The 13,507-nt window shown below is 52.8% G+C and overlaps 1 protein-coding gene across 3 annotated transcripts in view; it reads left to right on the top strand.

The window, feature by feature from the left end:
• RCOR1 (REST corepressor 1) overlaps window positions 1-9,939 on the top strand; it is a 145,267-nt gene extending 135,328 nt beyond the window's left edge. For 2 of the 3 annotated variants that reach the window (XM_036991718.2, XM_036991716.2), the window contains one exon: window positions 3,009-9,939. In XM_036991718.2, the coding sequence (XP_036847613.1) occupies window positions 3,009-3,050 (42 nt within the window). In that variant the 3' untranslated portion in view covers window positions 3,051-9,939. The remainder of the gene's footprint in view (window positions 1-3,008) is intronic. The other variant, XR_005053988.2, reaches the window with a different exon arrangement.
• The last annotated feature ends 3,568 nt before the right edge of the window (window positions 9,940-13,507 follow it).

Here is a 13,507-nt window from a genome sequence, read left to right as displayed (position 1 = left end):
TGATCTTGCTGGATACAGTGTCCTTGGTTCAAGGCCCTTCTGTTTCATTGCATTAAATATATCATGCCATTCTCTTCTGGCCTCTAAGGTTTCTGTGGAGAAGTCTAATGATAGCCTGATGGGTTTTCCTTTATAGGTGATCTTTTTTTCTCTCAGGCTGCCATTAATATCCTGTCCTAGTCTTTGATCTTTGTCATTTTTTACTATATGTATTGGTGCTGTCCTCCTTGGTTCCCTTGTGTTGGGAGATCTGTGGATTTCCATGGTCTGAGAGACTGTTTCCTTCCCCAGCTTGGGGATGTTTTGAGTCATTATTTCTACAAAGACACTTCCTATCCCTTTTTCTCTCTCCTTCTTCTGGTACCCCTATAATGCAAATATTGTTCCATTTGGATTGGTCATACAGTTCTCTTAATGTTCTTTCATTCCTAGAGATCCTGTTATCTGTCTGTCTCAGCTTCTCTGTATTCCTGTTCTCTGATTTCTATTCCATTAACAGTCTCCTGCACCTTATCTATTCTTCTCTTAAGTCCTTCTATTGATTGTTTGATTTCTGTCATTTCCCTCCAGACTTCATCTCTTTGGTCTTGCATATTTCTCTGCAGCTCTGTCATCATGGTTAAGACTTTTATTTTGAATTCTTTTTCAGGAAGATTGGTTATATCTATCTCACCTGGCATTGTTTGAGTGATTTTGGACTGGACCAGATTCTTCTGCTGTTTCATGGTGATAGAAGTGATCACTGGGAAGTGGCCCCTGTGTCAGCTGGGAGAACAAAGTCTCTGCCTGCTTGCTGATCGCTTGCCCTTCTCCACTGCCTGTGCTGGTTACCCGTAGATAGGAGCAGTCTCTGGGTTAATCCCCCATGCTGCTGTGTGTGGGGCAGCTCTGGCGATAGCCTAGGGTCCTGCGCAGGGTCGCAGATGCACCGGCTGTATTCTCCTGCGAGAACAGCACCCCTTCGTGCCTTCCTGACCTTGTGCCAGCTTCCTCTGCGTGTGCCGGGCAGATGTATATACGCGGCAGCCTCTGGGTCTGGCCCAGTTAGCTACGTGCTGGGAGAAGACTCTGTGTGGTTGCTGTGTGCAGGTCCGCTTTCTGGCTGCTCTGCAACAGTGGCGGGTCAGCCAGTTTACTCGAGTGCCGGTCAGGTGGAATGAGTGGCAGGCTGCTTATCACTGTGAGGACTTGGGAGCTATGCTGCTGCCCAGGGGCTTAGGGCGCCTCAAGTTCCTTAAGATTCCAGCCTGCTGGGCTGAGTGTGCTGGGACGATTTTGTCCACCTGTTAAACCGTTCTCCCTTTAAGGGTCTTTCTGTTAAATCCTTCTCCCTTTAAGGGTCTTAAAGCTCCCGCTTTTCTTTTGTGCCAGGGGAGCCGGCTGTGGGGTCCTGCTCACAGTCTCCATCTCAGACTTTTACTTTAGCTGATATCCAGCACACCATGCAATGTGTCTGTGCTCCTGCTGCAGATTACTGGGGCTGGTTGTTTAGGCGTCGTGGGCTTCCACTCCCTCCCCACTTTGTTTTCCTCCCACCAGTGAGCTGGGTCGGGGGATGCTTGGCTCCCACTTGGTCACAGCTTTGTATCTTACCCTTTTCATGAGATGCTGAGTTCTCACAGATGTAGATGTAGCCTGGCTGTTGCACTGTATCTTCTGGTCTCTGTTTTAGGAATAGTTGTATTTGCTGTATTTTCAAAATATATATGTTTTGGGAGGAGATTTCCACCGCCCTACACTCACTGCCATCTTGAGGGGCCCCCCTCCACCCCAGTCCTTTCTTCTTAAGGTTCCTAGAGTGCCGGTGGTGCTGCTCCGGCACCTGGTTTCCTGTTTTCCACATGTTAGTCAGCAGAAGGAGGTTATTCTGTGAGGCCTGCAGCTTCTCCGTGTCCACCGAGGGCCTGCAGGAGCTCATTGGAATGCTGCTTGACTGTCTGGCCGGTGCTCAGAACTTGGGTGTTTATAATGTCATAGTCTTGTTTTTCCTGTGGAGTCCTGCAGCTGAGGTGGAGTCCTGCTGCCCTGCCTTCCCCGCCTGCCCGCAGCTTTTATCTTTATGCAGTACAGACAGGGAGGCCCTCAGAATGGCTAGGAGTGCCACTCATATGATGGTCTATCAGCTGTGGGTTTTTTTCCTTCAGGGTTGAGAGTGGAGGGTGACCTGGGGGGGTTGAGCTTTTGAAATTGAGAGTTCTCTGAGGTGGCCAAGGTTGGGCACAGGGTGGGGGTCATAAAGGGTGAACAAGAATGCTGAAATGGCCGCCTAGAGATGAAGACTCACTGACAGCGCGGGTGGCTGTGCATGTGGCTGGTGCGGGGAGGCCTCTGGGCCTGACCAGCTGTAGGTCTTGCCGACTGTGACTTCCCCACAGAGCAGCTCTTCCCCGATGCGGGAGTCATAGCCCGGGTGTTTCCCCGGCATTAAGACACCAGACACCACGAGGGGAGCAGTGAGCATGGAGACTCTTGGTGACCGTGAGGCTTGGGTCTGAGTCGGTTTTGGAGAACAGGAGAGTTAGGAAATGCCTTTGGGGCCCTTAAGCTGCCGGAACTTGTGTTTGTTGAATGGATAGGTGCCGTGGCATCCCCTCCAGCCAGTGCGGGCACGTGGTCACTGCTGTTTGTCAAGCTCTGTGCTGATAATGCCCCTCTCGGGGATTCATATCTGACCTTACGATGCAGGCACCATTAGTGTGTCCATTCTGCCAGTGAAGAGACGGGAGCTGGAAAGGAAGAGGCGACTTGCGGAAGGGCACACAGCTGGAAGGCAGCAGAGCAAGGATTTTAGCCCGAGATGTCTGGCTGCAGGGGCCACACTCCGACCTGCCTCTGCCTGGCACCTTGGCCTGGCGTGTTCCTTGGCACTCCCAGGCGCGCATGGCTTGCGGTCCGTGTATTGCCAGGACAGGTCGGGCGGGCCACCGCCGTTCCTCCATCAGGGCGCCGCAATCAGAGTTTGTATTGTGTTCCCGCTCTTCGATTCTTTTTTTTTCTCCTCTCCTCAGGCTGCTTCTGTTCTCGATGTCAGATACGCATCTGCGTCATGAGAGACCCTGGCAGCTCTGAGCACTCGGTGTGGGCGACCGTGTCACCCGGGATATCAGGTATCACAAGGCCTCCCCTAGCCATCTGCATCCCGTCTCTGTGGACAAGCAGCTGCTACCAAAAAAGGCATATACACTGCAGTCCTGTGCTCCATCTGCCTTAAGTCTCCGCTCATTCTCCACGTTGGCGCCGCCTCCCAGAGAGTCTGGCGCAGCGCTCACCCTGCCTAGTGCTGGGGGCTCTCGTGGCCTGCTCGCCCCCCTGACTCCGGGGCCCACCTCCCAGTTGGAGTTCCTGAGCCCCACCGATGGCAGCTCTCCACGTCAGCAGCTTCAGAACAGGTAGCCGACTCAGAGGGCACGACTCTGTTCCTGCATGGCCTGCCGTTTCTACTTTGTGCATAATGTAATTTTCAGAGTGACTGTGACCCTGTTGGCCTTCTAGGAAGTTTCTCTTGTTCTTTTCTGAGGCACCCACCTAAGTGATATCATGCTCCTTTGGAAATCACGATATATTGGCAGACTGCATTATAACCTTTATCGTGCCAAACATCCTGATACAACTCACATTTCCCTAAACATAGGGCATAATTATGGTTTATAAAGTCACTTGGCTTAAACCTCCCTCCTCCTCTTCCAAGTGGTAGGAAGTTCAGACACAGCAGCTATCCTGAGACACTGTAGCTTAATGGGAACGTGGCCCTCAACACTTGCCTTCAGCTTTCGGTGTTGTGGCCCCAGGATGGGTGCCACCTTAGCTTTTCCTGGCGGCCCGCAGCCCCCACTCCGGCCATCACCAACCAACTCCAAGAGGTCTGGTCTGTGCCACTGTACTGGTGCTTGTACATTTGGAATTGGTGCCTTCTCCTTTTGGCAACCATGTTATCAATCCTCTTTCTGTTCTAGTGTCTTATTTCTTCTGCAAAGTTTATTGCTTGCCAAAGATGACATCGCTCAGATGAGGAGCTGGGAGAACTGGCTGCGGGTTTTGACAGGGCAGGTTCTGACTGTCGGGTCAGCTGATGAAGGGTGTTAGGACAGCCGGCGATGGTTCTGTAAGAGCTTCATGTGGCCAGTTCCCGCCCTGTTGCTGTGTGGCCTTTTACGTGTCCTTCCACTCATCCTGTGTGTCCCATGTGTGCTGAGGCGATCACACCGCACCCCCTCCCCCCAGTGCTACAGGGCTGGATGGGGGTCGGTGCTGGTTCTGTGAGACCAGGCTGAAAGGGAACAGTCTGCAGGGCATTAGGGGAAGCCGTGGTTGGACTGCAAACAAGTTAACATTTCGAATAAATGTCCTGAGACTTCCAGAATCGCTTTTATTCACTTGCCCGACCACGGACCTGCTGAGGAGCTGAGGGCAGATGGACTGTCAGACTGCACTCTGATGGAACCTGTTTGCTGTGCCATGGTCAGTCCAGCCTACACTAGACATGTGGAGGGAGCTTTTGGGTTGTTTTTTGCATCATTTAAATATTTTTCCTGCTTTCGATACCAAAAAGAAAAAAATACCCATGCTTTAAGGCAAAACAGAATTCGTGAGAATTTAAAATATGCAATTAGAATTTAATGTGTTTGGCTCCCCGGGACCTTGCTTTTTTTTTTTTTTTCTTTTTAAGTCAGCTCATTTTCTCTTTAGGAAGAGGTTCAGCTAGAAACCTAGATTCTTTGGAATTGTGCTGCTTTTTTTAGTATCTGGAGAAAGGACCTTCAAATGGGGAGTGAACAGGGACTTCCCTGACTTTCACCGTTCCGTCCCCACCCTAGGTGTGTGTGGGTCAAGTAAGAGCATGTGAAGAGCATCAGAGGGTCAGAGGTCACAGCTCACTGTTCCTGCCTGGACAGGGATAACAAAATAACACTAGTAACCATGTAGGGTTTGTTTTTGTTTTAATCATAAGCCTGCCATGCGAAAATGGCAGGAAAAACATGAGGAGGAGGTGGCATGAGTTTTGCACATCACTTAAAGGGGACGCTAGACAGAAACTGAAGCTTTAGGGTCTCCTTGCTCTTTCTCAAGACCACCTTCCTCTTCACAGAGGCAGTAGGCAGTTTGCAGCAGGAGGTTCTCGCTGTGTCTGTCTGCAGGTCTGCCCCTCTCTTTGCGCCCAGGCTGGTTCCTCAAGAAGGGATCCCTTCTGGCCGCTGGGAAGCGTGCTGCTCTTTGTGCAAAGCATGGCAGGCACCTGGCAGCACCAGGCCTGTGAGTGCTGTGCTGTCCCCTCACTCAGCCAGTCCTGGAGAAGCGCCTTGCTGGCACACTTGGATTCGGCTTTCTCTGCAGGCGAAGGGGTGCGTGGTTGTCATTTCCCAGAAGGAAAGGATAGGTGTCTGCCTGCAGGCCTTTGCTGTGGTTCCATGTGTAAGATAGCACTGTTTTAAACTGCTTCATTACACTGTCTTTTCGATGATGTTGTAAATCCAAGAAATCATGGAGCTTTAAAAGCTGAGTGGTTTGGTCTTATTTATGTGAAGACCCTTTTTAACATATCAAGACTGTGGTGTATCAGCAGGTCTGCTTGGATGTGAGGGTCCACAGTGACAACCGCTTCGGATGCAATGTTCACGTAAGCTTTGTCTTCTTAAAAATTATCAATGTGAATGTTATGATTATATATATATTTTTTGGAAAATTTCACCTGAGATAAGTTATTGTGCAAAATATAGTACCATTGAAGCAAATGATAGTTTAACTTTTAGTTTAGAAATTCTAAAAGATATAAATTGTACTGCAGATGCATTAAAAGTCTCTTCTATTTAATTTTATGTAGGTGTGTAAAGTGTTAGGTAAAATTTTTGTCACTTATCCATTTAAACACCTTGTTACTTGAATATTGTGTTGACTGGTCTGAAACAGTGATCGATTCTGTAATATAGCTCTTCTATCCAGGAAGTAACGTGCCTGAGTTGTGCCGATTCGGTTCATACTGGTACACAATCAGGTGCTGGTGTCAGGAGCCAGAGATTAGTGTAACACACCCACTGCATTGGCTCGGTATATCTGTGCCACCAAGACACCACTTCCTCAAAATGGTTTTTGATAGTTTTTAACCTATAAGACACTTTGATAGCATAGACCTCTAATCAAAAAATGAAGATGAAAAAGTGGTTGACTTGTAAAAGCTTACTGTGGTGGACTAATTAAGCAGTTGTTTTCTGTGTATATGAAGTTTCCTCAAATACCACACACCACTATTTAAGTGTGCTCATTGTCACTTTAAATTTCAGCTCTGCCCTATTTTTGTCTTTCTAAATATCAGATGTACTATTGGTATAATCGCATACCAAAAATAAGCCGAACAGTGCATTACACTAACTGGACCCCTGCTTGTGTGAGCAAAGGAGAGCCTCATTTCTCTCGTCTGGCCTGTTTCTGAATCTAGTGACCCAGATTGAAGCTTTTACTAGCAAGTGAAACTTCGCCTCAAGTTGACTCGAGGTATTTAGCTCATCTGCATCCTGGTGATCTTGTGCAATGCTCAGACACAGATCCTCTTTTGGCCACTCCCCCGATCGCTGCAGCTCTTCTTAATTAGAGTGAAGCACAATTGCAGCAGCGTTATGTATAGGCTATGCATGCTGTGTGAGACGGGTGTTTACAGCCACCTTCTCCCGAAACGGCTTCATACGGAGCAGATCGTATCCCATCAGGTAGACCCATCCACTTTGCTAAGTGCTTTTTAGATTGCTTCAAGTTTTTCAAGATTTTAAAAGATGTATAAGGTTAAGTTTGCAAATATAATGGAAATGCTGTATATCTTTTGAAGTGATAAAATCCATGTTGAAATTTTAAAGAAAATAATGTTGTAATAATGCTGTTGTAAGTAATATTTTAATGTCTCTTCTGCCTGTTTTCTACTTCAGCACATTCATTTGGTGAATGTTCATAGCATTATAATTGCTCAGCCACTGACTGAGAACATTTGTTAGCGGACATTGGAAATTTTATTTGTGAAATTCTGCAGAATTCATTTTTCTATTTCCAATATTTGCTCAAGTTAAATAAAAATTGTCAAGCCATTGATGTAATAAAATATGAAACACAAGACAGTTTTCTGTGCCCCCACCAGAGCAGTAGCACACCCTAATACAAAGTGGGTGCTCCCCTGCCTTTTGTGTTGGACCTCAAGATCCTGAATGGATCGGTTCCCCAGAGCCCTGCCCTGGGGAAGTACAGCCCCGGATGCCTTTTGATTTTAGCCTTTAGCTCTGCCTGAACTGCTTTCTTATGTATGATCATTTGGTTGGGGTCAGATTGAGGTGCGTAAGTTTGGGAAGTTTGCCGTCGCTGAGGGTTTAAATGTAAAGGTCCACTGGGGCGAATTCTTTTTCCCAGTAGTGGTTTTTCTCTTTTCAGCATATCCAGTCTTTGGCACCTGAATGCTGGCCTCTGACAGCCCCGGATGGGGCAGTGAGGAGGCAAGCCCACTGCCTTTGTTGCTGCGGTCAGCCCCCCAGGGTAGCCTGGAGGGCGCTCCCAGCATCCACTGGCTCTCTGTGGCCCTTCCTTGACAGCCGGTTAGATAACTGCTGTGAAAGCCTGACTGCAGATCCAGCATTGCCTCGGACCACATGTAAGACAGGCTGATGACATCCCTCCATGTATCTGACTTCACACTGTGTACAAGTGGGGTTCACATAACGCTTCTCAGAACTCCTGTCCGGGACAGAAGACAGGACGGTGCTGTGGTCGCTGTTCTCAGCGCTGCAGGGCCTGCAGGGAGGAAGAGGTACAGTCTCCTTGGATGGGACACGTGGGCAGCACCTAGGAGAGGAGGGCCGAGCTGAGAGCCTGGTGTGCGGCTTGCAGAGGCGACTCATGCAGAACAGGAAGGAGCCCGAGCCGAGGCCCGACCCCCGGGCTCCCCTGCCAGTCAGTGGAGGAGGAAGGGAAGCCAGAGAGCATGCCGGGGGGCCACGGAGACGAGGGGCGTCCCGGCTAGGGGGTGCCCACTGTCGGCGCTGCTTGCCTGTCTGGGCGTGGCCTTTGTTGGCTCAGAGGAATAAGGAGAGAGAAGGAACAGAGGTATTAAGGAAGAGGCTGTCTGACTGCCGCGCGCACATTGGCCTGGCTCCCGTCAGGAGTGCGGGAGCTATGTCGGGGCCCCACGTCAAGGGCGCGGGCGGAGCGCAGGTCTAGGCTTCTTCCTGCCAGCCGGAAGGAAGGAACACCTGTGGACAGGTGTTTACAGGTCACCTGTTGTGCCCCATCTCCATCCTCTGGGCCCTTGCTACAGCCCTGGCTTCAGGCAGGTATCCCTGGCGGCATCTCATGTGGGCAGCAGGGGGCGTTCAGGCTCCAGGGCGGCCCTGGGCACCACAGGGGCTGGGCATCCTCTCTGTGGAGGCAGCTCTGCAGGGCTTCTCACAGCCCACATGGTACCCAACTAAAAAATGCACCCCGTCTCACTTTTCCTCACCCTGCCCTGTGCTGGGATCACATTCAAAATCACACTGTTTACCCACAGACCCTCACTGTAGGCTGTGCTTTCGGGGGAAATCCAGGCCAGGACCACACAGGTGAGAACTTCTCTCCCCACCAGGCCTGCCATAGCCCTGGTACCTTCTGTTGAGGGGACAGGTCTTGGGGGCACTTACCGACCTAGACTAGCAGAAGGCTGCGGCACTGCCACGAGACTATCCAGCGAACGTGTGAGCTGAGAGGAGGCGCCCCCTGCTCCCAGGTGCCGCTCCTGCCTCTGCGGCCGCTGCCGCTGTACCTCTGGGCGCTGCGTGCCATGCTGGGTGCTGCCTCTCAGACGGAAGAGATGGGGCGCTCTGCCTGGGGGATCCCTTTCCTTCTCAGCAGATCGAGACCATGCTTGTTCCTAGCGGCAGCTGCTTCGTGCTTGGAGCCTAGACAAGGGCACAGGCCGCCCCAGCTCACTCTCTGGTCCTGGGCTGGATGGAACTGACCCCCAGGGCAGCCACCTGGGTCCTCATTCCCACTCACCCAAGAAGCTTGAGCCCAGTCATGGGCCTGGAAGTGCCCTGGTCTCTTCCCACCAGCTGTCCTCCCTGGCCCGGGGCTGTCAGCGCCTTTGCCCAGTGCTGGAGCTCAGCTCCATGTGCTCCCCCCTCCCCTTCAGCCCTCCCCTCAGATATACACATTTCCAGTCACCAAAAGGGAGACCCTGGCATCACCTGGCTGTGCCCCGGCCTCCTCCCCTCTCCCTCACCCACTCCCTGCACCCACCACCCACCATCTGGCCCTTCCTGCTGAAAGTGCAGCTTCTACCATCTGTGAAAACACAGCCTTCCTTCTGACTTAAGCCAAGTAGGGCCTGCTTCAGGGATGCTGTGCGACCATGCCTCCCTCCATGCCCTGTCCCTGGGGCAGTCACGCTCCCTCTCTCTGAGGTCCTGCGCAGCGTACACCCCCACCATCAGCAGAGGCTGCTCTTGGGGCTCCTTCCACTTATACCCTTGCACCACACTACAGAGCAAGGGTGTCACGTGTTCATTCATTCCCCTAAATGGGCACCAGTGAACACTCTTGGTACTGAAGACACAGGCTGAAACATAGCCCCTGTTGGCTTCCTGTGGCCCACAGGCAGCCGGTGTTGCCCGTTCCCTCCTGTCCTTCCAGGGAGAAGGATCCCATGTGTGCATGCTCACTTGCACATGTACAAAGAATCGTTTTTCCATATAATTCACATACTCTGTACCTGGCTGCGTGCCTGGCTTTTTTCACTCCACTTCTGCATCACCACGTATGTGTGAGCTGCCCCTTTCGTAGGTCCTGGCTCCGTGCTAGCACTCCAGTTATGACCGACAGCTTGTTCCAACCGCTGTCAACTGACGGTCACTGAATTGTTACTTATAATATCAGCAGACTGTAAATTTTGCCTGCAAGCATGTGTAGTTCTAGAATAAATACCAGGGATTGGAATTTCTGGGTCAGGAAATGGTTTAGTTTACTGGTGGTACATGCCCCTATTGTCTTCCCACAGGGTTGTAGAGGTTCTCCTTCCATCTGCCATGAACGAGGCAACTTGTCTTGGTAATAAACACTTGGGTCTGAGGTTTCATCGATCACGGGCCCTGGCAGTAAGGACTCCCACTCAGCTCAGCCCGAGACTGGCCGCAGTAGGCCCATGGGTGCTGGTGAAAAAAATATGGGGCCGTCAGGGGCTCTGAGCAGCAGGAGTTCAGGCCTGCGGCCCCTGTGCTTCTGCCAGTTGTGAGGGTAAGGGCTGGGGTCAATGCCAGCTCCCAGGCTGTCAGAGACGGGTGAGTGGGGACTTGGGGTTTCCTGGACTTCTGGCTTGTTTCTTGAGCTGTTTGGGTATCAATTGCCGAAGTCCTGGGGGGAATGAATTCCAATTAGAGATCTGGAGATTGTACGCTTGGAGCGGGGTTGAAGAGTACTGTGTGGATTCTGGTTTTCAGGTCTCTGCCTCTGTACGTCACCGCCCCCTCCCCCTTATCGGAGAGATGGCCGATGAATAACGTGAGCAAATGTTCTGTGTCCTGGCCTGGACAGGCTGAGCAGGCATCTTCCTGCTGAGACACCAGCTGGGGAGAGCTTTTCAGATAAGTGAGAAGGGATCATCCTGCATGGGGTCTGCTTGTGGAGGGCTTCCCAGAGGAGGTGACAGGCAGCCCAGGCGTTGAGCAGGCCCTGTGGTTTACATGCCCCCTCGCAGTCAAGTTGGAGCTCTGTTTCCTCCCCCTCCAGTGGAGGATGTTGGAGTTTCATATGGCTCTGTGGTGATCCGCACACTGGGTAGAAGCCTAGTGAATGTTGGTTGCTGCTCAAAAGGCTTAGATTAGAGAAGCCACATTCTGCAGGCACTGCAGACAGTTAGCGAGAGGGACTTTGCAGGCCTGCAGTGCTGCTGGTTCCCAAGGCTTCTGGTGCTGGGCTGCCAGCAGAGGGTCTGGCTACAGATCAGAGGGCGGGAGGGCAGGCTGGACATGCCCCCGTGAGTGTGCAGCTGGCCTCGGTCTGGGTGGTCACAGGGGCCCCTCACCTCTCACCCACATTCATGCTGAGCGGCTTTGCTGAAGGGGCCTCTAGTCCTGCAAAGCTCCTTGTGTCACAATGTTCATTTGCATTTGGTGGATTGTGGTACTTGATTAAAAAGTAGGTTGAGTAATAATTAAGCCTTTTATTATGAATAATCATGTATAGCAAATTATTTGTGTTTTTTAGTCATAATTGCTCAGTTTTTGACAATTGCCTTGTCCCCTAGGGACCAAACATGCATTATGTGACCTAGGGCTCGTAGCAACCTTATATGTAGGGACTGTCATCTCAGTTTTATAGAAGAAGAACCAAGACTTAGAGAAGAACACACTGCCTGAGCTGGACTACTGGAACATGCTGGTCGGGCCTGGGAACACGTGTGGCCCGCTTCTCCACGGAGCCACCCGTGGAGACCTCGACGCTGCCGCAGTCCGCGTGGTTCAGTGGCGGCGTCAGTGACTGGCCACTCCCTTCACCCCAGGCCTGTTTCCTCTTCAGAAGCCAGGAGGAAGACTTCTTCAAAGGGGAAGCTTAGCCAAGGTTGTCAGTGGAGGCGCTTCCCCCAGCCCAGTGGCCTTGTGCTGAAGAGTCGCTTGATGGCTGGGGGCCCCTTCACTCGGCTGTGGCAGGCGTGGGAGTGTGCGCGCTGCTGGCATCTCCCTGGGGGCAGCTCCCGCCGCTTCACCGGAGCCCTCCTCCTGTCTGTAAACACTGCCTCCAGGCTCACCCGTGCACTGTGGTCTTTGGCGGGTTTGACGGCGTGCTCTGCCTGTATCGGATTTGTGGACCGCGCGCTGTCAGTGCGTGTGTACTCATTCCTAACACACAGGTAAGTCACGTGCTGGTAACTGGTGTGTTCACACTGGAAAGCTAACAGCAGTTGTCCTCCACCCCATGTTCTGGGGGACTGTAACCGGCACTGACAGTCCCTTGCCATGCTTGTCCTGAGCCCTTAGATTGCTCTGTGCTGACAACTAGGTGAGCCCCTGCTTCCCGGGGAGGGAACAGAGGCCAGAGTTGAAGGGGCCTGTGTATGGTCAGTCAGCTAGTAGGTGGGCCGGGGACCCTGGCGAGCCACCCTTGAGACAGAACTCTGGGCCTTGCTGCCCTTGCTGCTGGGAAATGGGCTGAGCTGGGCTGGGGCAGGCCAGGTGGAGCTCGGCGGAGTACTTAACAACTAGTCGGCTCCCCCCGAGCCCCCACTTGGCCAGGTGCAGTGAGCATGGCCCCCAGTTCCCAACGGGCTTGGGTCCCAGGCCTAAGGGCCACAGCCGGGATGTCCCTTGCTGCCTTCAGTGCTGTGCTGTGCCCTGGCTGGGGGGCATGCCCTCCCCCCGCAGGCAGCTTGCATCTCCAAGGCTTCTCGGGCCCTCTCCCAGGCGTTGTAGCAGAGCACCTGCCCCGAACCCTCGGTGGTCCCCAGGGCTGAGTTGCCCTGTCACCCAGCCGTCTTCAGCTGAGCCCTGGTTGTTCCTCTTCTGTCTCCCCAACCCTCTGCCCACAGCTCTGGGCTGTGCAAAGTGGACCCGCTGCCTCTCCACCATGTCCTTTTCCAGGCCCTTGCTGAAATCCTGCCCGGCCACTGAGGCCGCCCTGCCCAGAGTGTGATTCCTGTCTCCTCAGCAGCCCATGGGACATGAGGCCCATGGGTGCCCAGTGAACACTGTCGTTGGCACTCTGAGGCCAGGGGTGACATCAGCCCTGGGTGGCCCTGACTAGTGCTGGCCCTGATGACCTCATCTCTCTGACTCCTCTGGTTAGGAAAGTCTTGGCGTAATGGCCCCAGGAGTCGGGCTTCTGAGTGCCTGTGCCTCAGGTTCTCAGTTGTCCTGACCACAGGCTCATCAACTTGCTTTGCTCAGTGGAACCTTAGAAAGCATGACCTGGCACTAGAGGGCCTTCTGCTGCTGCTGAGAATTCCGCCACCCGACAAGAGAGCCTGGTTGACAGCTAGCACGGAACACCAGGCCCATGCATGTGGCTTGGTGGAACCCGAACCCCCAGGAGATCATGCACGTGACCCGGGGGACCTGCAGAGTGGTTCAGATGAACCAAGTCCACACTCTGTCCCACAGGATCATGAGCAAATAAAGTGCCAGCTGCTCTTCAGCCACCGAGGTGAGCGGTTGCCACACAGCAGCAGGTGATGGAAGCCCTTGGAGAGGAGCAGACCTGGGGACTTGGGAAAGGTTCAGGCCACAGAACAGGGCTGGGCACTGGGACATTTGGTGCCCAGGTGCTGCTTGGATCCCCAGCTCTCAGAGGCAGGGCCACATGTCCCTTCTCCAAGGAAGCTGCCATCTGGTGGGGAGAAGAGCAGAGCTTCTGCCTGCTTCCGAGGTTGGAAGGGCCTCCTCCTCTGGCTCTCGGGCTGATGTCACAGTCCCCAGTGCGACACTTCACTGCAGAGAAACACAGCCCCTTGGAACTGTCCCCCTGAGATTGCCGAGACAGGCTGCAGGGCCCCGGCACAGAATGGATCGAGCGT

Source organism: Manis javanica, chromosome 8, assembly GCF_040802235.1.
Source record: "Manis javanica isolate MJ-LG chromosome 8, MJ_LKY, whole genome shotgun sequence".
NCBI classification, from domain to species: domain Eukaryota; kingdom Metazoa; phylum Chordata; class Mammalia; order Pholidota; family Manidae; genus Manis; species Manis javanica.
This window is presented reverse-complemented; position numbering and strand designations above follow the sequence as displayed.